The sequence below is a fragment of the Misgurnus anguillicaudatus genome, chromosome 22 (assembly GCF_027580225.2).
Source record: "Misgurnus anguillicaudatus chromosome 22, ASM2758022v2, whole genome shotgun sequence".
NCBI classification, from domain to species: Eukaryota; Metazoa; Chordata; class Actinopteri; order Cypriniformes; family Cobitidae; genus Misgurnus; species Misgurnus anguillicaudatus.
Window position 1 is genome coordinate 6569750 of NC_073358.2, and position 26134 is coordinate 6595883.

The window sequence follows — 26134 nt, forward strand, 5'->3', positions numbered from 1 at the left end:
GAAGCAGTCAAGAGACGCTTCTAAACTAAAATTTTAGTGTCCATCACTGTAGTTCATCCAAAACAAACCAGAAATGAGACTCAAAGTGTTAAATACCGGAATTATCCTTTAAAGGATTACTACACTTTACTTGAAGGGGTGTTCATAAGACTGACATAACACCTTCATAATCATGACATGACACGTGTCATGAACATGAAGGAGATTTTATGCACATTTATGACAATTGTCATTAAATGTCATTTGTTCAATTATGTCATTTTTAATGCAAAGATGACGTCGGAATTGTTATGACAACTTGACATAAACCAATACATCATAACTTGTCAAAGTCGTAAACATGACAAAGCAGAATAATTATTAAACTTAAGAAACTACCTAGCTTTATGGGTTTAAATACCTTAACAAAATGCAACAGCCACGTCAAAAAATTATACTTAACTTTATGTATGTGCACAATACATAAAACTGACAACTGACAGAACTTGTTCTTCCTTACACAGAGGGTTCTGAAATGTTCTGACATAGAAGAAAAAACGAACAAAACATTTAATCAATTTAATTTAATGTAATTAATTTTCAAGCGATATGGACCCAACGCTGCATTGCTTAACCCATTATTGTACTGTTTTCATTTCATTTATAAGTGAATCGGTCTCCGAATGCAATAAAATATAATTTTAGCAATTTTATTTATTTATTTATTATTATTATTGAATGATTGATTTTATTTGCTAAACACATGGAGGAAAACATTATGAATTGAAGAATATTCGTGATGTTGTTATAAAACTATTTGACAGAGTATTAACACTTTAAGACATTTTAATGACAAATTATATTTGCACCACTGTAGCTGAGGTCAAGGGAAACTAATTCATGATGCTGTTTTAAAACTATTTGACAGAGTATTAACATTTAATGACATTTATTTTATTGACAAATTCAATTTGTATCACTGATAAAAAGTGGTCAGTTATGTTGTCTTTGTAATGTCAAGTCATGACAAGTTATGATGTATTGATTTACGTTAAAGGAATATTCCATTTTCATAAAAGAAAAATCATCCAAAATGTTGATGTCTTTCTTTGTTCAGTCGAGAAGAAATTATGTTTTTGAGGAAAAAATTGCAGGATTTTTCTCATTTTAATGGACTTTAATAGACACCAACAATTAATACTTAACTCAACACTTAACAGTTTTTTTCAACGGAGTTTCAAATGACTATAAACAATCCCAAACGAGGCATAAGGGTCTTATCTAGCGAAACGATTGTCATTTTTGACAAGAAAAATACAAAAATATGCTCTTTTAAACCACAACTTTTCATCTAGATCCGGTCCAGCGTGACCTAACGTAAATGCGTAGTGATGTAGGGAGGTCACGTGTTACATATATAAAACGCACATTTGCGGACCATTGTAAACAATAAACTGACACAAAGACAATAATTGGTATCAGTTGACATACAACAACGTAGGAACGGTCCTCTTTCTCAACACTTGTAAACACTGAGGCAGAGTTTCGCGTTCGTCCTCTGTGACCTCTTGACGTGATGACGTTTTGCGTCGGGTCACGCTAGCGCATCACGACCGGATCTAGACGAGAAGTTGTGCTTTAGAGGTGTATATTTGTTATTTTTGTTGTCAAAAATGACAGTCGTTTTGCTGGATGGGACCCTTGTGCCTCGTTTGGGATTGTTTATAGTCCTTTGAAACTCTGTTGAAAAAAACTGTTAAGTGTTGAGTTAGGTATTAAGTGTTGGTGTCTGTTGGGGTCCGTTAAAATGAGAAAAATCCTGCAATGTTTTCCTCAAAAAACATAATTTCTTCTCGACTGAACAAAGAAAAACATCAACATTTTGGATGACATGGTGGTGAGTAAATTATCTGGATTTTTCTTTTAAGAAAATAGAATAGAAATAGGGAAAACATGGAAGTGTTTGGTGGCTTCTAAATTCATCCCTGTTTGGATCCTAAGGAATCAATGGGGCTAGGCTAAATGCTAACACATTAATGACGCGCTGTACATAGATTAAGTGTACGCATTAAAAAAAGATAGGTATGTATTAATTCATCTAAGTTGAGGTAAGAACATAGTAAAATATTGAAAAACTGTGGTGTTTTCCTTTAAAGGCAACCTCAAAATGAGGGTTTCTTAATTTTGAATATAGTCCTCATTCCCTATGCCATCTGTGTCCTACAGTCAGATGTGGAGCTGGCTTCTGATCAGGGCGTCCTCATCCTGAAGGAGGTGTCTCGGGCAGACAGCGGCACGTATGAATGTCATGCTCTGAATATGGATGCACCGGATCACGAGGATGTGGGAGAGAGCATCAAGCTCACTGTACATTGTAAGTTATTCAGATTTGCTCAGTTTACTCTCAACTTAGATCTACTTTATAATAGTATCTAAATATATTCTCTTAATTGGTCAGATTTATTCATGTCAAGTCTGTATATTTATTGCATATTTATTTGTTTGCATAGATCTGGACCCTGCTGCGGTGGTGCCCAAAGATTCAGAGATCATGCTGAGAGGAGAGAGTTTGACAGCCACCTGCAATGCCCTGTCATCATTAGAGACCTCTACGGTGTGGTTTAAGGTATTCAGACACACTCATTTAATTTCCCATTATTCTCAGTCCATGCTTTAAGTTTATATCCATCCATTCACTATTGTATATTTGATCGTATGCATCTGTCTTCATGTATAGGATGGGGTTGAGGTGGAAAGAGGACACGTACTGCAGCTCCACGACGCCACATTCGACACAGCAGGACAGTATGACTGTGAGGTGACTGTACCATTACTCCCGGGCCTACAGACCAGCGGCTTGGTCCATATTATTGTACAGGGTAAGCAGAAAGCACATCAGCATCTCACACATAATGCTGAAAAGCTGTACTTTTGTATTGTGTAGATAGATGTAAAGCACTGTTAATGCACATCTGCCCTCAGGTGGACCTCAGATGAAGGATGCAGAGAGGGACATAGAGCTGACAGAGAAGGTGGGAGGGTGGGTAAATTTAACCTGTGAGGTGAGAGGTCACCCCAAACCCACCATCACATGGAGCATCTCTGGCAGTCAGGTAATAATCACAGTTTATCTGTTTGTATCTGTTTATCTGTTGTGTGTTTTCGATTGATGTGTTTTCTTGTATGTGTCATGTTTTTTTTTTTAGAGTTGGCTTGAGGTTGTTAAAAGAGAGACTGAGGATCTGGTGTACAGCGTTGTGACGCTTAAAGTTAGCACGGACACACTTGCCGTCTGCAATTCAACAAATGATTTTGGGTTTGAGACCAAAACTTACAACATAAGGAGCAGTAAGACTCAATTTTCATCTTTTATTTACATTTATATATATAAAAAATTTAGGTTTTCAAAAAATGAATCACGATTAATTGCATACAAAATAAAAGTTTGTTTTTGCATAATATATGTGTGTGCACTGTGTAATTATTTTGTGTATATATACTGTATACATACAAACACATGCACATATTTATTTAAGAGACATTTACATAAATATATATAAATTTAATATATTTAAATTTTTATATATTATATATACATTTTTAAAAATATACATAAATAAATTAATAACTTAATTTATACATGTATGTGTGTATTTATATAAACATAATAATTACACACAATACACACACAAATATATTATCTTTTTGTTATATTAATCGCGATTAATCTTTTGACAGCTCTAATAAAATATAAATATATATTCATGTGTAATTGTTTTTTAAATACATACAGGAATGTGTGTGTATTCATATATACATAATAATTACAAACAATACACACACAAATATATTATGCAAACACAAACTTTTATTTTGTATGCGATTAATCGCGATTAATCTTTTGACAGCTCTAATAAAATATAAATATATATTCATGTGTAATTGTTTCTTAAATACATACAGGAATGTGGGGGTATTTATATATACATAATAACTACACACAGTACACACTCATATATATTATGCAAACACAAAAAATTATTTTGTATGCGATTAATTGCGATCAATCTTTTGACAGCCCTAATAAAAAAAATACAAGTATACAGTATAGTCACATGTTATTGTTTCTTAAATACATACATAAATATGTGTGTATTTATATATAATAATAATTACACACAATAAACACACAAATATATTATGCAAACAGAAACTTTTATTGTGTATGCAATTATTTTGTATGCGATTAATCGTGATTAATCTTTTTACAGCCCTAATAAAAATATAAATAAATATATATTCACATGTAATCATTTCTTAAATACATACATGCATATGTGTGTATTTATATATACATAATAATTACACACAATACACACATGTAAACACAAACTTTTATTTTGTATGCGATTAATCACGATTAATCTTTTGACAGCCCTAATAAAATATAAATTAATAAATATATATTCATATGTAATTGTTTCTTAAATACATACGTGTGTGTGTGTGTGTGTGTGTGTGTGTGTGTGTGTGTGTGTGTGTGTGTGTGTGTGTGTGTGTGTGTGTGTGTATTTATATATACATAATAATTACAAACAATACACACACAAATATATTATGCAAACACAAACTTTTATTTTGTACGCAATTAATTGTGATTAATTGTTTAACAGCCCTAGAAAAAAATATATATGTGATAAAAATAGTATTATTGTCTCTTGTGTTCCAGTTCCTTTCTCTCAGACTCCAACAGCGAGAAAAACCTCAGGTATTGATTCTTGCAACTTCTTCCGTTCTGTATATCTGTTTGAACTGATTGCCGGTCTTATACCAACTCGGTCCATTTCACCCGAGCAAAATCCATCCCTCCACCAAACACTGAAAGATCAGCTGATCAACTTGAATAATTCATAGGGTTTTTTATGGTGAAACCTCTGCAGCAGCTCAACTCGTTTGCTTCTTCGTGTCGGCCTCTGGGCATATTTAAAATTCCGTGTGAAGAAAAGTAAAGTAAAGTAAACTGAAGCAGACATTAACAGGGACGGATCGGCACCGAGATGAATGTATAATTAGTTGCATGAGAATATTTTAAGAAATGTTTCGTAGTGCCAGGCCAGGATTGCGACTGCCATTGTGGTAAACGTCTTGGTGGCGCCCAGCTGTTTAATTGAGTAGATTTAACTCATAAAATTCATTCCCAGACAATTGTTTGCTGTCTCTCTGTGTGTTTATTTATAGGATTTCGTCAGCCTTGCTCAGAATGAATATGACTCTATTATTTCCTATAGACGAAACACTCATGTAGTTAAATCAGTAGACATGCGTTAACATACCAAATTCAGACGTTCCACCCATTATCCATATAAAAAGTTTGTTGAAACAAGCGTTGGGTCAAAAAAGTTAAATGAACCCAGAAAATGTTTATATGAAACACCCCAGTGAAGGTTAAATTGCGACCCAATAGGTTGGGTTCGTCCGTTTTTGACCCAACACTCGGTTGAAAGTAACCCAACATTTTTAGGGTGTATTGTGTTTTATCATGGAAATGTTTTCTTATTGATATCAGTAAGTCATACTAACATATTTTTTCACTTTCTTTCTGTAGTGGATAATAGTGGTGTGATTATTGTGGTGATTATTGTAAGCATCTTGTTGTTGGCCATCCTGGGCAGTGTCTTCTACTTCCTTTATAAAAAGGGCAAGTTACCGTGTGGACGTTCAGGCAAGCAAGAAATGTAAGTAATACTCTTGTTTCTTTTAACCATGTTTGTAGTCACTGTCTCAGTTTCATAATGAATATGTTTGTGAAGGACATCCTGATCTCTGGTGAAATATCCAGCATGGGGTTCTCAGTTGTGTTTCTTTTAACTTATTCTCAGATGTTTCTCCTAAAAGAAGTGAAGATACATTAAGAATATACGCTCACCTAAAGGATTATTAGGAACACAATACTAATACTGTGTTTGACCCCCTTTTGCCTTCAGAACTGCCTTAATTCTACATGGCATTGATTCAACAAGGTGCTGAAAGCATTCTTTAGAAATGTTGGCCCATATTGATAGGATAGCATCTTGCATTTGATAGAGATTTGTGGGATGCACATTCAGGGCACGAAGCTCCCATTCCACCACATCCCAAAGATGCTCTATTGGGTTGAGATCTGGTGACTGTGGGGGCCATTTTAGTACAGTGAACTCATTGTCATGTTCAAGAAACCAATTAAAAATGATTCGAGCTTTGTGACATGGTGCATTATCCTGCTGGAAGTAGCCATCAGAGGATGAGTACATGGTGGTCATAAAGGGATGGACATGGTCAGAAACAATGCTCAGGTAGGCCGTGGCATTTAAACGATGCCCAATTGGCACTAAGGGGCCTAAAGTGTGCCAAGAAAACATCCCCCACACCATTACATTAATGAGAAATTGAACAGGTGTTCCTAATAATCCTTTAGGTGAGTGTAAAGCTGTACAATCTTCAGTAGTATTAAGAATTGGCACAGACTTGCAGACTTGGCACATATAAGCTTAGTTTGTGACATTGTTGAGATTTACTCTGAAACTTCTAGGTCTTTTTTATCAGGAGACATATCTGAGACACATGAGACTTATAGGCAAAATTTCCAATTGCACTCCAGTTTATCTCATTGCTTTTTTAGAAATAATAAAGATATTAAAGAGATCTCATCTTTGATTTTTCTTATGGAAGCCTGGGCATTTGTGACCCTGGACCATAAAATCAGTCTTAAAGGATAATTTACTCGCACCCATGTCATCCGAAATATTGATGTGTTTCTTTGTTCAGTCGAGAAGAAATTAGTTTTTTTTGAGGAAAACATTCCAGGATTTTTCTCAATTTAATGGACTTTATTGGACCCCAACAGTTTCAACGCAGCTCTAAAGGACTCCAAACGATCCCAAACGAGGCTCTAAGGTCCCATCCAGAAAAACAATTGTCGTTTTTGGCAAGAAAATAAAATATATGCACTTTTAAACCACAACTTCTCGTCTTGCATGAGCGGTGTGACGCGCCAGCGCAACCTTACGCATTTGCGCAATCACGTCGAAAGGTCTGTTCCAATGTTGTTGTATGTGGAATGATAATAATTAATGTCTTTGTGTCAGTTTTTTGTTTAAAATGGTCCGCAAATGTGCGTTTCACACATGTGACACGTGACCTTTCGACGTGCTTGCGCAAATGCGTAAGGTCTTGCTGGTGTGTTACATGGCTAGTGCAAGACGAGAAGTTGTAGTTTAAAAGTGCTTATTTTGTATTTTTCGTTTCACTAGATAAGACGCTTATGCTTTGTTTGGGATCATTTAAAGCCCTATTAAAGCTGCTTTGAAACTGTAAACGGTTGGGGTCAAATAAAGTCTATTAAAACGCTGGAATGTTTTCCTTAAAATTTCCTAAAATTATCGTTTTTATGCCAAAAATCACAAGGATATTAAGTACATTTCCTACCATAAGTATGCACTGTATAAAATTGTTTAAAATTTGTTGGTTTCCTTAAAAATATTAATTGGCGCAATATTTTTAAGTAAAAATTTTTGGAAAAATTATTATTTTTTTAAGTTGAATGAACTCAAACATTTTAAGGCAAAAAGGTAACTTACTTTCTTATATTGAACCAACTATTTTTTACTAAAATCCTGGAATGTTTTCCTTAAAATTTCCTAAAATTATCATAAGGATATTAAGCAAATAGTATTTTGTCAATTTCCTACCATAAGTATGCACTGTATAAAATATTTGTTGGTTTCCTTGAAAATATTAGTTGGTGCAAAATTTTTAAGTAAAATTTTTTGGGGAAATTATTTTTTTAAGTTGAATGAAAGGCAACCAGGTAACTTTCTTTTTTAAAGCGTAACTAAACCCCTGGTCAGAGCCTGACTCCTCCCACTGGCAATATTTGAAAAATGCAAGAAAAGTGGGCAGATCCCAACAGAGATAGAGGGGACGAACTAAGCTTGTTCCAAATGTGTGGTGAGATCGTAACAAGGGCGTGGTGAGCTTGAACCTGCTTACGTCACGAGTCATTTTTTGGACCCAACATCCAATAGGAACATTCAACTGCAGTAGCCACCGTTTAACCTGAAGAGGGCAGCACTCAGACGTTTTTACACCATATATTGTAGTATTGAAACACTTTATATCCAAATGTCAAAAAACTTACTTAAATCAATGAACAGCACTAATAAAGCATCATTCTTACAGATCATTAACTAAAAAAAATTTGGTTTAGGGTTTAGTTACTCTTTAAGTTGAACCAACTATTTTTTTACTATTTTTTTAAATGAGAAAAATCCTGAAATGTTTTCCTTAAAATTTCCTAAAATTATCGTTTTTATGCCAAAAATCACAAGGATATTAAGTAAATTTCCTACCATAAGTATGCACTGTATAAAATATTTGTTGGTTTCCTTGAAAATATTAGTTGGTGCAAAATTTTTAAGTAAAATTTTTTGGGGAAATTATTTTTTTAAGTTGAATGAAAGGCAACCAGGTAACTTTCTTTTTTAAGTTGAACCAACTATTTTTTTACTATTTTTTTAAATGAGAAAAATCCTGAAATGTTTTCCTTAAAATTTCCTAAAATTATAGTTTTTATGCCAAAAATCACAAGGGTATTAAGTACATTTCCTACCATAAGTATGCACTGTATAAAATATTTGTTGGTTTCCTTAAAAATATTAGTTGGCGCAATATTTTTAAGTTCAAATTGTTGTAAACTAATATTTTAAGTTGAATGAACTCAACATTTTAAGGCAACCAAACTTACTTTTTTAAGTTGAGCCAACTATTCTTTACAGTGTATCAAAATCAAAATTTTGACAACTTTAAAGATGATTTTCTCAATATTTGTATTTTTTGCACCCTCAGATTCCAGAATTTAAAATAGTTGTATCTCGACCAAATATTGTCCTATCCTAACAAACCATACATTAATGGAAAACGTACTCAGCTTTCCAATGACGGATAAATTACTTTGACCCTTATTACTGGTTTTGTGGTCCAGAGACACATGTACTTGGCTAAGCTGGTGTTTTCATCAAAGATAAAACAACATAATGATTTACATTTATGCATTTTATCCAAAGCGACTTTAGGAAAAAATAAAGCGATTGTTTATATGATCTTTAACATATGTTCATGTTAAGTGCTAACACAGCATTAATGCCTACAGCACCAAGGAGAAGACTAATAAGGATGACATTGTCGTAGAGATGAAAGCCAACAAGACAGAAGAGTCTGTGCTATTAAAAGGCATCAACGGTGACAAAAAACCACCCAATGATCAGGTGACCATGTACACAGCAATATCAAAAACTCTTGGACGGTGTCATTTTCACTTTAACTAACATGCATTTGCTTTCATTTCTCTTGAATAAAGAGCACAGCACTGAGCTCATAAAATGGAGGACTAAAGATTTTGTGGAGGACTTATTGTGGATGGGTTATCTTCTCTGGATGAAGTGGACTGCGGTTAACGTTGGGATAAACAGGACTCGAGGAAGTTCTTATTTTGTTGTACTGATCTCCAACATGTTTTTCTTTAGTTGTCGACCAATTCAAGAGCGTCACTGTGTCCTTTAAGATTTCAAAACGTGTATATATTATAAATATATTTAGCTATCGGTCCTGTGACCTAATTCTTTGTCCTTTTTAAAGCTCTGTCAAGCAAATCGTTTCGTTGTTTGGTATTACATAGTGTTAAAGAAATAATAAACTACCTAAAAGTCTTCATAGAGGTCTACAGGCAAACATTTACGATAAAAACAAACCCTGTACGACTGGACGATAAACCCAGTTAATAAACACACGAGGGATTTAATTCATGATGCTTACTAGTGTGTGGGTTACGGTCCAATTTCACTGAACTACTGCAGAGCTCATGTACTGTTTGTAAATAAGTTTAGGGAAGAATCTTGTAGCTCCTGGTGTTTTCGACTGCTGAGGGGAATCGCGGCCGCCCCTGTTTCTGCCTCAACTGCAGTGCCTGCCGAGATGCGTCTGCAGTTTACTTCAATGTTAGTTACACTGAACGCTTTGTGTTGTGTCTTGTTTGTTTCGTGCATGTCTCTGTATTTGGTGAAGGGAGAGTTATTTTGTTAAAAAATAAAAGGTCGTTTTATAAAAAAGAAGCGTTAGGTTTAAACCGGATATTGTTTGGAAAGTGCATTTTCAGGTCTTAATTATTGTCTTTGGTTTTAATGTACATAGTTTTATACCTTACATGTTGTTTAATATTGGCTTTTCTGCTTTACATTTGAGCAACAAGAATGTGACCCACGTGCCATCTATGTGAATAGGCCATTCATGGACAAATCATTTTGGCTCATCCACTATTATCTTATAAATAAATTCAGTTTAATGAGTATTTATAACCTTTGCGTTTATAACTGATAAACACACCCCGTTTTGCAAAAGGTTATTCATCTTTATGTTGTTTAAAGATTGGTGTGAGCCATTTGAGACTGTTGTCTGAACACTGAAGCATTATTACACTGAAACATGAAGCTTTACTCGCCTGTTTATGTGAGGAAATCATATTGGCATAACACAAGCTGTTGTTGTTATCATTATAGTGTTCACAAACTGTTAGGCAATGTTTTATGTTTCGAATTCACTTTTGATTGTAAATAAGGTACTTGTGGTTTGTGTTTATTGCTTGCATTTTGTATATTTTCTATTGGCCAAAAATCCAAATAAAGGTATGTTACATTCATGTCTATCTCCAACTTTATGGTTGCCGTTTTTAGATGTCAAACATGAAAAATGGCATTGCTTTCCAGGTCAGACTGCTTTTTGTGTAGAACTAGGCTGTCATTTAATCTTTCTCCGTCTATTAAACCTACCAATAGGCTTTATGCCCAGCTGCACTACTTCCTGAACTTCAGCCAGCTCCTTGTTTCCTGTCTGCCATTATTAGACAAACTGATTAATCCAGGTGTGTCTGATTGTTTTTGTTGGGACTACTGAGGTCAGACACACCTGGATTGATCGGTTTGTCCAATAATGGCAAACAGGAAACAAGGAGCTGGCTGAAGTTCAGGAAGTAGTGCAGCTGGGCATAAAGCCTATTAAGATCCATGTCATGTATTAGCCCACAGTGCCATCTATTGGACATCAGTTAGTCAATGTACAACATTACAAGAACACAAACCTCTCCCCTTTTCACAAGGCATTTAAAAAGTTGTAATTACTGTATTCACTATATTCAGTTTGAGAAAATGAAAATATTAACTTATGTTAAAAATACATGAATTACACACATTTTCTAATTTCTCATTTATTTGTAATATGTTTTATTTGTGTAGTGTTATAATTTCTATACAATACTGCTTTGTTTGCTATTTTCAATTATTATTATTCATAGGTTTTGGTTAATTGTATTAAAGGTGCAGTGTGTAACTTTTATAAGGATCTTTTGACAGAAATGCAATATAAAATACATAACTATATTTTCAGTGGTGTATAAAGACCTTTCATAATGAATCGTTATGTTTTATTACCTTAGAAGAGATGTTTTTATCTACATACATCAAGGGTCCCCTTACATGGAAGTCGCCATTTTGTGCCGCCATGTTTCTACAGAAGCCCTTACGGACAAACTTTTTTTACCAAGTTGGCTCTGAAGATGACATGTTTGTCTGGTGGCGGCTACTGTAGCTTCTCTATGCGTTTTAGTGAACAGTGGACTGAAACGTTGGTTGAAATTCATAACCTCACCACTAGATGCCGCTAAAATTTACACACTGCACCTTTAAATAGTTAGGGTAAGTTTGACCACAAAACATGATATAAATTGTAATCAAATAATAATTATTAATAAGTCCTGTATAATTTTGTGCCCCTGCCAAGATATTATCACCCCATATTTCTCCACACCATAAAAATAGTTCCCCTGAAATAGTTCAATTCAATTTTATTTATATAGCGCTTTTCACAATTGTTTAATTGTTTCAAAGCAGCTTTACATTAAAAGATGCAGGAGAAAACACAGAAAAATCGATGGACAACATAAGTACCAAAAATCAGCGGCTAAGATTAAACCTATCTAGGGAGCGTAGTAATAATGTAACGTATAGAAGATGGTGCAAAGCTAAGCCAATGTCAGCTGACTCCCTACACTGTAAAAAAAATCCGTAGAAATTGCAGCTGAGTTGCCGGCAATCCACCGCAGATTTAAATGTATGTTACCCACTGGCTACATTTTGTTCAAAGTTAAACGAACATCAAACATTTACAAGTCTTTGTCTTTACAGAGTAAAACTAAAAAACAACATCAAGCAAAACATTCTGGGAAACAAAATCTGAAGCAAAAAACAGAAAAAGGTTGATGATGATTTCTGATTCCCAGAATGCTTTGCATAAGGCTGTTATTGTATAGTTTTATTCTGTAAAGATAAAGACTTGTTAATATTTAAAATTTATTTAACTTTGAACAAACTCTTGCCAGTAAATAACATAAATGTAAATCTACGGTAAATTACCGGCAACCCAGCTGCAATAACATTGAAATTTTTAAGGACTTTTTTTACAGTGTAGGCCTAGGGGTTGAAAAAACCCCTAGTAGAAAAAAACCCTTCTGGCTTTTTTAGTCAGGAGTAGAAAAAATCCTAGGAGGGGAAAAAACTTGAGAGAAAGAAGTAAATAGTTCATAATGAAGGTTAAAGGAAATGGAAGTGACATTAACTCATTGGTTTGGTAACCGGTTAAAGAAGTAGAATGGATAGTTGATGGATTTCTTCAGCGGATTCCACCAGATCAAAGTTTTTGGGAAAATCAAGGGGGGCTCAAAAAAAATTCTAATGGATTTAATGCAAGGTTCCCACACCTTAGTTAACTTCAAATTCAAGGACCTTTTAAGGACTTTCCAGGTCCAATACCCTCAAATTCAAAGACTAACATTTCACATTTCAAGTGAGAGCAAGGTTACATCCTGTAACCTTTTAAGATACACTGTTACAGTTCCCTTGCGAGGGAACTCGCGCTGCGTCACTGCCGGTGACACTTTGGGGACGCCTCCATGGGTAAGTGCGTCTGTGTATATCAAATTCAACCAATGGTGAGGCTTAACGTCAAAGACAGGGTGATGCAGGAGACAGGAAGTATATCACTATCTGAAATATTCCCAAAGACAGCGTTACAGGGACGCAGGAAGTATGGCAAGGGAGACGCAGCGTCTGGTTCCCTTCTCAGGGAACAACAGTTGCATACGTAACCCGAGACGTTTTCATGTGTCAAACACAACTATGCAAAAAAGCATTTTGGTATGAATCAACATTCGCATACAGAAGATATAAGCATTTAAAGTGAACAGTTTAGCATGTGTGTTTAAAAAGTCTAGAATTTTTATGATATTATCCTACACCACACAGGGAATAATATGGATTTTTTTCCAGAATACAAGCCATTAAAAGTGCTTGAATCTATGTATGTATATTTTCAAAAACTTCCCATGGCCTTGAATTTTTCCCCCAGATTCACAAACTTTCAAGGAGTTCGAGGACCCCTGGGAACCCTGTTAATGGTTATAATACACTGCATACAAATAATTCTTAGTGTTTTTGTCTTGTTTTCAGTAAAAATATCTAAAAATTCTTAAATTAAGATGCTTTTTCTTGATGAACAAAACTACCCAATAAAATAAGTCTAGTTTTTAGACCAAAATATCAAATTTAAGTGATTTTGTGCATAAAACAACCAAAAAAAAAATATCAATGGGGTAAGCACATTTTTCTTGAATTTAGTGTTTAAGAAAAATGTTCAAGATTTTTTGCTTACCCCATTGGCAGATTTTTTTGCTTGTTTAATGCACAAAATCACTTATTTTTCTTGGGTCGTTTTGCTCATCAAGAAAAAGCATCTTAATTTAAGAATTTTTAGATATTTTTACTGAAAACAAGACAAACATTCTAAGAATTTTTTTTACTTGAAAATCATTTTTTGCAGTGTAGGGGTTGTGTTGGTTTTAAAAGTAATTAAAATGGTGTCTGATGGTCTTTACTAGTAATGTGTTGGGTTTTAATGGTGGGATGCTATCTGTTATCTGGAACTATAACTACACCACATATTTTAGACCCTTGCAGCCAACAACCAAAACTAATAAGTATAGGAACGTATCTACTGTAGATAGATAAGGCAGTACAGAAGTAAAGTAAATGATGATTTAGCATGGACCTAAATGTATTTATTAAACTGTAGTGGAAATTAATCAATCAATAAAAAATATGCCTTTACAGTACAATAAACTAATTTGAATCTGAATAGTCAACAGTTTAATCTCTTCCAACATTGTGCGTCTCAGTAGGTCGATCGATTCGGTAGATGAACTCCGCGGGGAGGAAATATCCCAGGTACTCCACTGTGTCTGGTGTGGTGTCTATGTAGTAATGGCCTCCTTCACCATGATGACTCAAACCATGAGTATGCTCCACTCTCAGATCAAGACCCTGTGAATTAAAGAAACTTATTTAAAGGGATAGTTCATCCAAAAATAAAAATTCTGTAATCATTTACTCACTCTCATCTTGTTATAAACCCGCATAAATTTCTTTGTTCTGATGAACACTACGGAAGATATTTGAGGAATGTTTGTAACCAAACCATAGTAGGAAAAAAAGAATACTATGGAAGTGAATGGGGCTCAAGAACGGTTTGGTTTAAACATTCCTCAAAATTTCTTCCTGTGTGTTCAGCAGAACATAGAAATGTATACAGGTTTCTATCAACATGAGAGCGAGTAAATAATCACAGAATTTTCATTTTTAGGTGAACTGTCCCTTTAACGCTAAATGTTACTGAGATTGTGTGAGTTTATACTTACTGGGTCTTTGGACACCATAACAGATTGACAGATAAATGGGGCACTGACTTCAAAATATCTCAGCCATTTGTCAACATCCTCATTTGTCTTCAGTGGGCAAGAGGAAAATTCAGGTGGCTTGTAATGCAACAGACAAGGTTACATTTACAGTAACATCACTGCATTATTTCTATTATATCATTTCATTTACGGTTCACCTTTAACCTGTTCTATAGAGTGCAACAGTTGTACTGATTCATGAGACTTCATGCCATTTGCTATGCTTTACAGGAGTGAGTGAGTGAGTGATGATGTGACTTTTTTGGAGATTTCCCTTTGCTGATTGCACCCAAAAATTTGAATTTCATAAATGGGGTGGCCAGGGCTACTGTCTACTTAAGGGGGTCCATAGTTCATGAAAGAAATGAAAGTTGAAAGTTTATGAGGAAAATCCATGGAACTTTTAAAAGCCTTCTGTGGCACTTTTTTGTTTCATTTTGCCCTTTGTTTTTTTATTTATATTTTTAATCTCTTACCATGATGTGGACCTTTGCCTTCCCTTTTTGTATGATGAAAGTTCCCCCCAGTGCAACACATTTCTCCTTATAATGTTCTTCCATGGCCTTTCTCATAGATTTCACAAGACTGTCTCCTCCAGTCCTTCTACAGGCTCTCATCTCAATGACCTAAAATGACAATATGATTAAAGGTGTTAAAGGGATAGTTCACCAAAACATGAAATGAGTTCCTTTATTCGGTTGAGCACAAAAGAAGATATTTTAACTCTTTCCCCGCCATTGAGAGAAAACGACGCCAGTGAGGAGTTTTCCGGCAATCTATATTTCCGCTATTATTCATCAAGTGGTGCTCTCATCCAACTTATAAAACCCGGAAGCATCTCCTTAGGGCAAACTGTTCAAATTCTGTGTGTTTTGATCATCGCTCTGAATCTGATCTCTATCAAAAGTCCTTCACAAAAACACAATTATTTCAGCCTTTTACTTAAAATTTGGTATTTTTTAAGAAACCTACAAATATTTGAGAAGTGATAAAAAGAGAACAAATGAAGGTAAAATGAAATGTGTTTTTTTTTAAAGCAGAGGGTCTGTTCTTTCATTTGATATATTGTATGTTTTTATATATTTAAAGAAGAAACATTTCTGGAAGGCATTCAACTTTTTTTGAAAATCATAAAAATAACTGCCGCTGGCTAGCAACTTTTTTAAAAACGCTGGCGGGGAAAAGGTTAATAAATGATGGTTACCACACAGTTGATAGTAGTACCAATTGACTTCCATAGTAGGAAAACAAATACTATAAACGTCAATGTGTACCATCAACTGCGTACCGTAATTTATCAAAATATATTTTTTGTGTTCAACAGAATAAAGAAACTTATACAGGTTTGGAGCAATGAGGGTTAGGAAATGATGACAGTATTTTTATTTTTGGGGTGAATTATCACTTTAATAATAATACTGTCACATGCACGCTAAAAATCTGACTTCTTAACTCATTCCCCGCCAGTCATTTTTTGTGATTTTCACAAAAGTTTCACAAAATGCCTTCCAGAAAAATTTTCTTCTAAAAATATATAAATATACAAATATATCAAATGAAACCCTCTGCTTTCAAAAAACAAACAAAACAAGAAAAAAAAACAGATTCATCCTATCTATATTTTTTTCTCTGCTTATAATCTCTTAAATAAAAATAATAAAATTTTTAGCAAAAAGTTGAAATTATTGCATTTTTGTGAAGAAATTTTTTTAGAGATCAGATTCAGAACGATTATCAAAACATACACAGAGTTTAATTAGTGAATAATGTTTTGGCTTCAGTTTTTTCATAAATTGGATAAATTGAAAAATCAATCTAGTGGATAATCGCGGTATTGCAGATTAACATAAACATTCATCAGGAACACATTTTTATATGCAAATGTTTTCTCTTAAGTGACGAGATAACTCGTCAATGGTGGGGAAAGAGTTAATAATACACAGTAAATGCAATTCGGGGAAAAAAAATTGTTAGTTGTGTGCATTAGTATCGAGCCCCTAAGGTGATATTGGAGTAAAAAAATCTAAAGTTTAGTTTCATGTGCTCGTGTAAAACTTTCATGTGCTCACGTGAAACTTTCATGTGCTCACGCGAAACCTTCATGTGCAGAATTTTTTTTAAAGTTTAGTTTAGCTTGCGCACTTGAAACTATTGTGCGTGCATGTTTCACGTGCGCACGAGAAAGTTTCATGTGAGCACACGAAAGTTTCACGTGAGCACGCGAAAGTTTCACATGAGCATGCGATAGTTTCATGTGAGCATGCGATAGTTTCATGTGAGCATGTGATAGTTTCACGTGCACACGTGAAACTAAACTTTATTTAATTTTTGCTCCATGTCCACTTAGGGGCCCATACATTTTCATAAACCTGCACAGAGAAAAAGATTTCTACTCAAGATTTCTATAAAAAAATAAATAATAAAAAAAACGTTTTTACCAAACCCATTTGTACGGAGCCTCTACGGGGACATGGAACAAAAATTTAATAAATATAAAAATTAAAGTGTCACGTGAAACTTTCGTGTGCACACGCGATAGTTTCACGAGCATGCGATAGTTTTCACTTGCGCACGCGATAGTTTCACGTGAGCACACGAAACTAAACTCTGCACATGAAGGTTTCACGTGAGCACATGAAACTAAACATTAGATTTTTTTACTTCAATGTCACCTTAGGGGCTCGGTATATTTGTATGCTTTCAAAACACTTGGAATACACAAGGTTCTTACCTTTCCAGGTTTACCCTCACATGCATAGAGGTTTGCAAGAAGGCCAAAGTCACAGTCATCGAACCTCTCGCTGTATTTCCCATGCACACATTTTCCGTCCACTGGGTTGATGGAGGAGAAATAACTACCATTCACCACAGGTCTCCCCTCAGCTTCAGTCAGCACCAGAGGCATTAACTGGAAGATGACAGAGAAGAGAGCAATGCATTAAACCAAAACCAATTTAAAAGCATAGTTTACCCAAAAATGAAAATTCTGTCATCATTTACCCACCCTCATGTTGTTACAAACCTATATAAATGTATTTTTAACCTGTATAAACTTCAAAAACATACAGTACCACATAAAAGTCGAACTGTGGGGCTGTTACTATATTAAACAATATGGTTAAAGGTATTCAGATCAAAGTACAAATACCACAAAACAATAGGCATGTTTTTTTAAAGTTGGACTTTGTCTGCTCTCACTTCATCTTAGCACAAACATACTGTACTGCACTTATAGGTACACGGGTTACTTTAAAAAACACCAAATCCTTATATTCTTTAGCTTTTTTGGACCACTAAGTCTTCATTTCATAGAGAGCATATGTTATAAACACATTTTAAAAAATACTATTCATTGGAAATGTATAGAAGCTTGTTGTTTTCACTGTTATACACACCTCTCCATTCATCCCAACTGTTTTGAAGGAGACGGCACCGGCACCAAGCATAAATGCACCAGGCAGCTCTATCTCCTTAGACACAGTGTTCATGTTGTACACCTTACAACAAAAGTGTGCAGTGGATCAGGATAGAAAATAAGAAATCGATTATTTATAATTATATCCATAATGATTTATTATCAAACCTTGTCCTCTTGGACCAGAGGAAACAAATAAGGTACACCTCCAACATCAGTAATGCGAGGTTTTCCACACAGACCTAAAGTATTAAAAGAGTAACACGTGTTAAATTAACAGTCTGTTACTCCCTGACAAATGAATTAAGCAATATTTATACACTCACCTTTAACAGGAAACCTAAATGGCTCTTGTGTGAGATCTGGACAGTCGGCGACAGATACTTTAACATCAATGAAATTCTTATTCAGTCCCAACTCCAGCACTGTTACACAAAATGATTTAATAGTAATAAAATAAAATAAAGTCATGAGTGTTTTTGTTTATTAAAACAGCTTATTAGCTCCCATCATAGTAAATATTACAGTATAACAGTATTTACTACACTCTAAAAAACAAACGGTGCTATATAGCACCAAAACAGCCGCCCTGAATCGCAACGACAGAAGAACCACCTCCAGTGCCACACAGCACCGGTGAAGCACCAGCGAAGCACCCGTGCAGAACCACATAGTGCCATGCAGAACCATATGTGGTGCTATATGGCCCCTATATGGTTCTACACTGGTGCTTCACTGGTGCTTCACTGGTGCTTCACTGGTTCTTCACCGGTGCTATATGGCACTAAAATGGTTCTTCTATCGTTACGATCCAAAGCAATTGTTTTGGTGCTATATAGCACCGTTTGTTTTTTTAGAGTGTACTGTTCATTAATTATGTTGGCTTGAGAAAGCCAACATACTGTTGTTGCACTTAAACTTATTATGTTGGCTTTGAAAAAGCCAACATATTGTTATTGCTCTTAAACTTATTATTAGTGGTGCTTGCATTTATGCAAGGCATCACTATTACTATTGTGCATACTTAAGAATAAAGATATAATATGTCGCAAAAAAGTTTGGCGCGTAACTCGTCCCGCACGCTTTGTCGCAGTCCCATGAAAGAGGGCTCAAATTGACCGGTTTATTGAGGAGAGGTGTGCTATGACTTTTATAAGGGATCGGGTGCAGGATTTCCGAAAGGGGGGCGAAAAACCACCCGAAAAAACCCATTGACTTAACATTGGCCCGAACTTTGACGGGTCATAGCGCCGCTCGAGGATTTTGTAGAAACATGTAGGTTACAACATTTGAAGAGGCTGACAGGCTCTGTAAGAACATACATCACATTGGGGTGTGAGTTGTACCCCTGGGGTGTTAGAGGCACCCGAAATTTCCCATTGACTTATAATGGGGCAGGAAACATGCCCATATAAGGGAATAAAACAGTTCCAGATGGGATATCTTTGCTTTACAGTGTCGTAGAGATAAGTGGGTGGGCTCATTTTACTCAGGAATCCAATCAGTCTCTCAGGATCATCCCAGAGCTATTAAGCCACGCCCCTAGCAACAATTTCGGGCACCCTAGCAACATCTCCCATAGACTTCCATTATAAAATGCCCAGAGGGATATCTTTGCACCACAGTGTCATAGAGACATGGGGGTGGGCTCATTTTACTCAGGCATCCAATCAGTCTCTCAGGATCCTTACATAGGTATTAAGCCACGCCCCTAGCAACCACTTTTGAGCACCCTAGCAACATAAAATTCAAACAGTTATATCTCGGCATCCGAACATCGTAGAGACACGGGGGTTGGACCGTTTGACTCGTGACTCAGAGTGTAATCATTATGGGATGCCAATTTTTTCCCTAGCAACCAAATACAGTACCCTAGCAACAGAGTAAACAAAGCCTTATATCTCCGCATCAGAACATCGTAGAGACACGGGGGTTGGACCGTTTGACTCGTGACTCGAAGGGTAATCACTAGTGGATGCCATTTTTTCCCCTAGCAACCAATTACATTACCCTAGCAACAGAGTAAACAAAGCCTTATATCTCCGCATCAGAACATTGTAGAGACAAGGGGGTTGGACCGTTTGATTCGTGACTCAGCGTGTAATCATTATGGGATGCCAAATTTTTCCCTAGCAACCAAATACATTACCCTAGCAACAGAGTAAACAAAGCCTTATATCTCCGCATCAGAACATCGTAGAGACACGGGGGTTGGACCGTTTGATTCTTGACTCAGCGTGTAATCGTTATGGGATGCCGATTTTTTCCCTAGCAACCAAATACAGTACCCTAGCAACCGAATAAACAAAGCCTTATATCTCCGCATCAGAACATCGTAGAGACACGGGGGTTGGACCGTTTGACTTGTGACTCGGCGGGTAATCACTAGTGGATGCCAATTTTTTCCCTAGCAACCAAATACAGTACCCTAGCAACAGAGTAAACAAAGCCTTATATCTCGGCATCAGAACATCGTAGAGACACGGGGGTTGGACCGTTTGACTCGTGACTCAGAGTGTAATCATTATGGGATGCCAATTTTTTCCCTAGCAACCAAATACAGTACCCTAGCAACAGAGTAAACAAAGCCTTATATCTCCGCATCAGAACATTGTAGAGACACGGGGGTTGGACCGTTTGATTCGTGACTCAGAGTGTAATCACTATGGGATGTCAATTTTTTCCCTAGCAACCAAATACAGTACCCTAGCAACAGAGTAAACAAAGCCTTATATCTCCGTATCAGAACATTGTAGAGACATGGGGTTTGGACCGTTTGACTCGTGCCCCGGAGTGTAATCACTATTGGAAGTCAAAATTTTCCCTAGCAACCAAATACAGTACCCTAGCAACCGAATAAACAAAGCCTTATATCTCCGCATCAGAACATCGTAGAGAGACGGGGTTTGGATCGTTTTACTCGTGACTGGAAGTATGATCATATACTGTCCCCAGAAATTTGCCACGGCAAGCACCACTCACATTTTCTTCAGGAAATGTACCTATCTAGTTATTATTATTATTCCGCTTTCTTCTGAGACTAAATTTTAAACACTAACTCGTCCTAGAGCTTTCAAGCTACATACACCAAATTTTCCACGGACCTTCAGACTGGTCTGACTTAGTGTGCTATATCTTTTCTAACTGATGGGACCTTCCGAATTCCTAAACGGGGGGCTCGAACACCCCAAAATTTCCATTGACTTAACATTGAGACAAACTTTGACGCGTCATAGCTGCGAGTGAGAAACTTGTAGAAACTTGTGGCTTACCACATTTAAGGTGGCTGACAGGCTCTGTAAGAACATACATCACAATGGGGTGTAAGCTGTACCCCTGGGGTGTAAGAGGCCCCCAAAATTTCCCATTGACTTATAATGGGGCAGGAAGCATGCCCATATAAGGGAATAAACGCGTCCCAGATGGAATATCTTTACTTTAGAGTGTCGTAGAGACATGGGGGTGGGCTCATTTTACTCAGTCATCCAATCAGTCTCTTAGGATCGCCCCAAAGCTATTTAGCCACGCCCCTAGCAACAATTTTGGGTACCCTAGCAACATCTCCCATAGACTACCATTATAAAAAGCCCAGATGGATATCTTTACACCAGAGTGTCATAGAGACATAGGGGTGGGCTCATTTTACTCAGGCATCCAATCAGTCTTAATAGGATTCTTATTGAGGCATTAAGCCACGCCCCTAGCAACCAAATTTGAGCACCCTAGCAACATAATAAACAAAGCCTTATATCTCTTGGTCTGAACATCATAGAGACATGGGGGTTGGGTCTTTGGGTCATGCTAGGTTCATGCTAGCTCCATGCTAAGTCATACTAGCTTCGTGCTAGTTTCATGCTAGCTTTATGCTAATTTCATAATAAATCTTGCTAACTTCATGCTAAATCATGCTAACTTCATGTTAAATCTTGTTAGCTGCACGCTAAATAGTGCTAGCGTCATGCTAATCATGTTAGCATCATGCTAATCATGCTAGCTTCACGTTAAATCATGCTAGCTTCATGCTAATCATGCTAACCTCATGCTTACTTCATGCTAATCATGCTAGCCTCATGCTACCTTCATGCTAATCATGCTAACATCATGCTAGCTTCATGCTAATCATGCTAGAATCATGCTAGCTTCATGCTAATCATGCTAGAATCATGTTAGCTTCATGCTAATCATGCTAGAATCATGCTAGTTTCATGCTAACATCATGATAGCTTCATGCTAATCATGCTAGCATCATGCTAGCTTCATGCTAATCATGCTAGCATCATGTTAGCTTCATGCTAATCATGCTAGCTTCATGCTAGCTTCATGCTAATCATGCTAGCATCATGCTAGCTTCATGTTAATCATGCTAGCATTATGCTAGCTTCATGCTAATCATGCTAGCATCATGCTAGCTTCATGCTAATCATGCTAGCTTCATGCTAATCATGCTACATCATGCTAGCATCATGCTAGCTTCATGCTAATCATGCTAGCATCATGCTAGCTTCATGCTAATCATGCTAGCATCATGCTAGCTTTATGCTAATCATGCTAGCATCATGCTAGCTTCATGCTAATCATGCTAACATCATGCTAATCATGCTAGCATCATGCTAGCTTCATGCTAATCATGCTAGCATCATGTTAGCTTCATGCTAATCGTGCTAACATCATGCTAGCTTCATGCTAATCGTGCTAGCATCATGCTAGCTTCATGCTAATCATGCTAGCTTCATGCTAATCATGTTAGCATCATGCTAACTTCATGCTAATCATGCTAGCATCATGCTAGCTTCATGCTAATCATGCTAGCATCATGCTAGCTTCATGCTAATCATGCTAACATCATGCTAGCTTCATGCTAATCATGCTAGCATCATGCTAGCTTCATGCTAATCATGCTAACATCATGTTAGCTTAATGCTAATCATGCTAGCATCATGCTAGCTTCATGCTAACATCATGCTAGCTTCATGCTAATCATGCTAGCATCATGCTAGCTTCATGCTAATCATGCTAGCATCATGCTAGCTTCATGCTAATCATGCTAGCATCATGCTAGCTTCATGCTAATCATGCTAGCATCATGCTAGCTTCATGCTAATCATGCTAGCATCATGCTAGCTTCATGCTAATCATGCTAGCATCATGCTAGCTTCATGCTAATCATGCTAGCATCATGCTAGCTTCATGCTAATCATGCTAACATCATGTTAGCTTAATGCTAATCATGCTAGCATCATGCTAGCTTCATGCTAACATCATGCTAGCTTCATGCTAATCATGCTAGCATCATGCTAGCTTCATGCTAATCATGCTAACATCATGCTAGCTTCATGCTAATCATGCTAGCATCATGCTAGCTTCATGCTAATCATGCTATCATCATGCTAGCTTCATGCTAGCATCATGCTAGCTTCATGCTAATCATGCTAGCATCATGCTAGCTTCATGTTAATCATGCTAGCATCATGTTAGCTTCATGCTAATCATGCTAACATCAGGCTAACTTCATGCTAATCATGCTACCTTCATACTTAAACATTCTAACAGCCAGATAGCCTACTAAACTAAACTTCTGTCAAACCGTTTTAAACGTTCAAGCTACGCTTTTTCAAGCCAACATAAAGTTTGTCTTCAAACTTTAATATCTAGTTATTATTATTCCCTCTTCTTTTCTTCTGAGACTAAAATTTCTAACTCTAACTCCTCCTAGAGCTTTTAAGCTACAGCCACCAAACTTTGCACAGACCTTCAGTCTGATCTGAGGAGGTGTGCTATATCTTTTCTAAGCGATCGGACTTACGGTTCTCCTAAACCGTCCGATCAAACATCCCAAAAAAGTCCCATAGACTTACATTCATAGAATGTTTAGGCTGAGTGTTTATTTTCAAATTCTAACTGTCAACTCTCATTCATACAAATACATTACATCATCTCTCAACCTCTCTCAGTCTATCTCTGTCTCACAAAACTCACTCAATAGCACAGACAAACACAACTACACACACACACAGACACAGAACCACACACAACTACACACAGACACACAACTACACAGACACACAATTACACACACACAGACACACAACTACACACACAAATACAATATTACACTTACAAACACATTATTACACACACAAACATACTCACAGAAACACACAAATAAATTCCCCAAATGCCCTAACTGCCCCATCTGCCCCAAATGCCCCATCTGCCCAATTCTGCCCCAAATGTCCCATCTGCCCAATTCTGCCCCAAATGTCCCATCTGCCCCGTCTGACACAACTGCCCAATTATGCCCCAATTGCCCTAAATGCCCCAACTACCCTAAATGCCCCAACTGCCCTAAATGCCCAAACTGCCCTAAATGCCCCAACTACCCCAAATGCCCCAACTACCCCAAATGCCTCATCTGCCCCCTTCTGCCCCAACTGCCCTAAATGCCCCAACTTCCCTAAATGCCCCAACTACCCAATTCTGCCCCAAATGCCGCAACTACCCCAAATGCCTCATCTGCCCCCTTCTGCCCTAAATGCCCCAACTGCCCTAAATGCCCCAACTGCCCTAAATGCCCCATCTGCCCTAAATGCCCCAACTGCCCTAAATGCCCCAACTACCCAATTCTGCCCCAAATGCCCCAACTACCCCAAATGCCTCATCTGCCCCCAACTGCCCTAAATGCCCCAACTGCCCTAAATGCCCCAACTACCCAATTCTGCCCCAAATGCCCCAACTACCCCAAATGCCCCAACTGCCCCAAATGCCTCATCTGCCCCAACTGCCCTAAATGCCCCATCTGCCCTAAATGCCCCAACTACCCAATTCTGCCCAAACTACCCTAAATGCCCCATTCTGCCCCGTCTGCCCAATTCTGCCCCAACTAACCCATCTGCCCCAACTAACTTAACTGCCCCAACTGCAGCTCCATCTATTACTCTCAGACTAGGCTTTCTCAAGCCAACATAAAGTTTGTTCACAAACTTTAACCTCATCTAGTTCATATAGTACTACATTACCAAACTGGATTAATTACTCTATTAAATACCGACAGTACTGTATTTTTCATGTGGGTATAACAAAAACAAAATAATAATGTTGAACTTTGAACTCATGTTGTTTCGGTTAGCTGAGGACAACTATAAAAACATTTATTCTGCACACTGAGGTGAAATGTAATGAGAAGGATTACCCTGACATAACTCTTTGAGATCTGGTAGATGAATCCTAAACTTCTCAGTCTTGTTGGCGTGTGTCATTCTGCTGCGTGAATGTGTTCACAAGTGTCAGATTCATAATGTTTTTCCGCTTTTTTGCATATCCTCAATATAACAGACGGAGGCGTTGCAACTCCTGACAGTGTTTTGAATGGTCAGATCATAGACATATACGTACATAGACGGCGCATTGACCGCTGTGGTCCGTTGCTGCGAGACGTCAACACATTCGCCATCTTGGACAGGGCAAGGCTGTCTATAAGTAACTGGAGTAGCTACGGTTTTCTGAATAAAAACACGATAACGTTTGGATCTATTAATGTCTACTTCAATGTCTTTTTTATAAATGTGAAATGAAAATCATAAGCAGCTGTGAAAACACATACTTGTCAAGCACAGGTTTTATTTTTATGGGTTAATAAATATGGTTGCCTGTGCTTATATATATATATATATATATATATATATACGTACAATCTGGACCCTGCCCTGCTTTTCTCCAACCTATAAAATATGTGGTTGAGATCTACAATTAGTGACTTCATATACCATAGCTTATGATTGCATTTATTTTCACTAGTGCTGGGCAAAAATTAATCGCAATTAATTACATACAAAATAAAAGTGTACTTTTGCATAATATAAATATATATG

At 36.7% G+C, this 26134-nt stretch overlaps 2 protein-coding genes across 3 annotated transcripts in view; one reads left to right on the plus strand and one right to left on the minus strand.

Annotated features, from left to right (window-relative positions):
- Window positions 1–10708, plus strand: part of mcama (melanoma cell adhesion molecule a) — a 64848-nt gene extending 54140 nt beyond the window's left edge. The window contains exons 8-16 of the mRNA XM_055200551.2: window positions 2206–2353; window positions 2490–2605; window positions 2717–2858; window positions 2962–3092; window positions 3186–3327; window positions 4709–4747; window positions 5585–5714; window positions 9167–9281; window positions 9374–10708. Of these exons, the coding sequence (XP_055056526.2) occupies window positions 2206–2353; window positions 2490–2605; window positions 2717–2858; window positions 2962–3092; window positions 3186–3327; window positions 4709–4747; window positions 5585–5714; window positions 9167–9281; window positions 9374–9394 (984 nt within the window). The 3' untranslated portion in view covers window positions 9395–10708. The remainder of the gene's footprint in view (window positions 1–2205; window positions 2354–2489; window positions 2606–2716; window positions 2859–2961; window positions 3093–3185; window positions 3328–4708; window positions 4748–5584; window positions 5715–9166; window positions 9282–9373) is intronic.
- A 3489-nt stretch (window positions 10709–14197) lies between these two features.
- LOC141358840 (ester hydrolase C11orf54 homolog) lies at window positions 14198–25635 on the minus strand. 2 transcript variants are annotated; one of them, XM_073860621.1, is made up of 8 exons: window positions 25456–25635; window positions 18593–18691; window positions 18435–18508; window positions 18247–18348; window positions 17583–17759; window positions 15328–15477; window positions 14813–14929; window positions 14198–14438 (listed from the first exon to the last, which is right to left on the minus strand). In XM_073860621.1, exons 1-8 carry the CDS (start codon window positions 25520–25522, stop codon window positions 14265–14267), a joined length of 960 nt encoding a protein of 319 aa, XP_073716722.1. In that variant the 5' UTR covers window positions 25523–25635; the 3' UTR covers window positions 14198–14264. The 2 variants fall into 2 exon arrangements, with proteins under 2 accessions (XP_073716722.1, XP_073716723.1); XM_073860622.1 differs by having other exon boundaries at window positions 25467–25614.
- Between the last annotated feature and the right edge of the window lie 499 nt (window positions 25636–26134).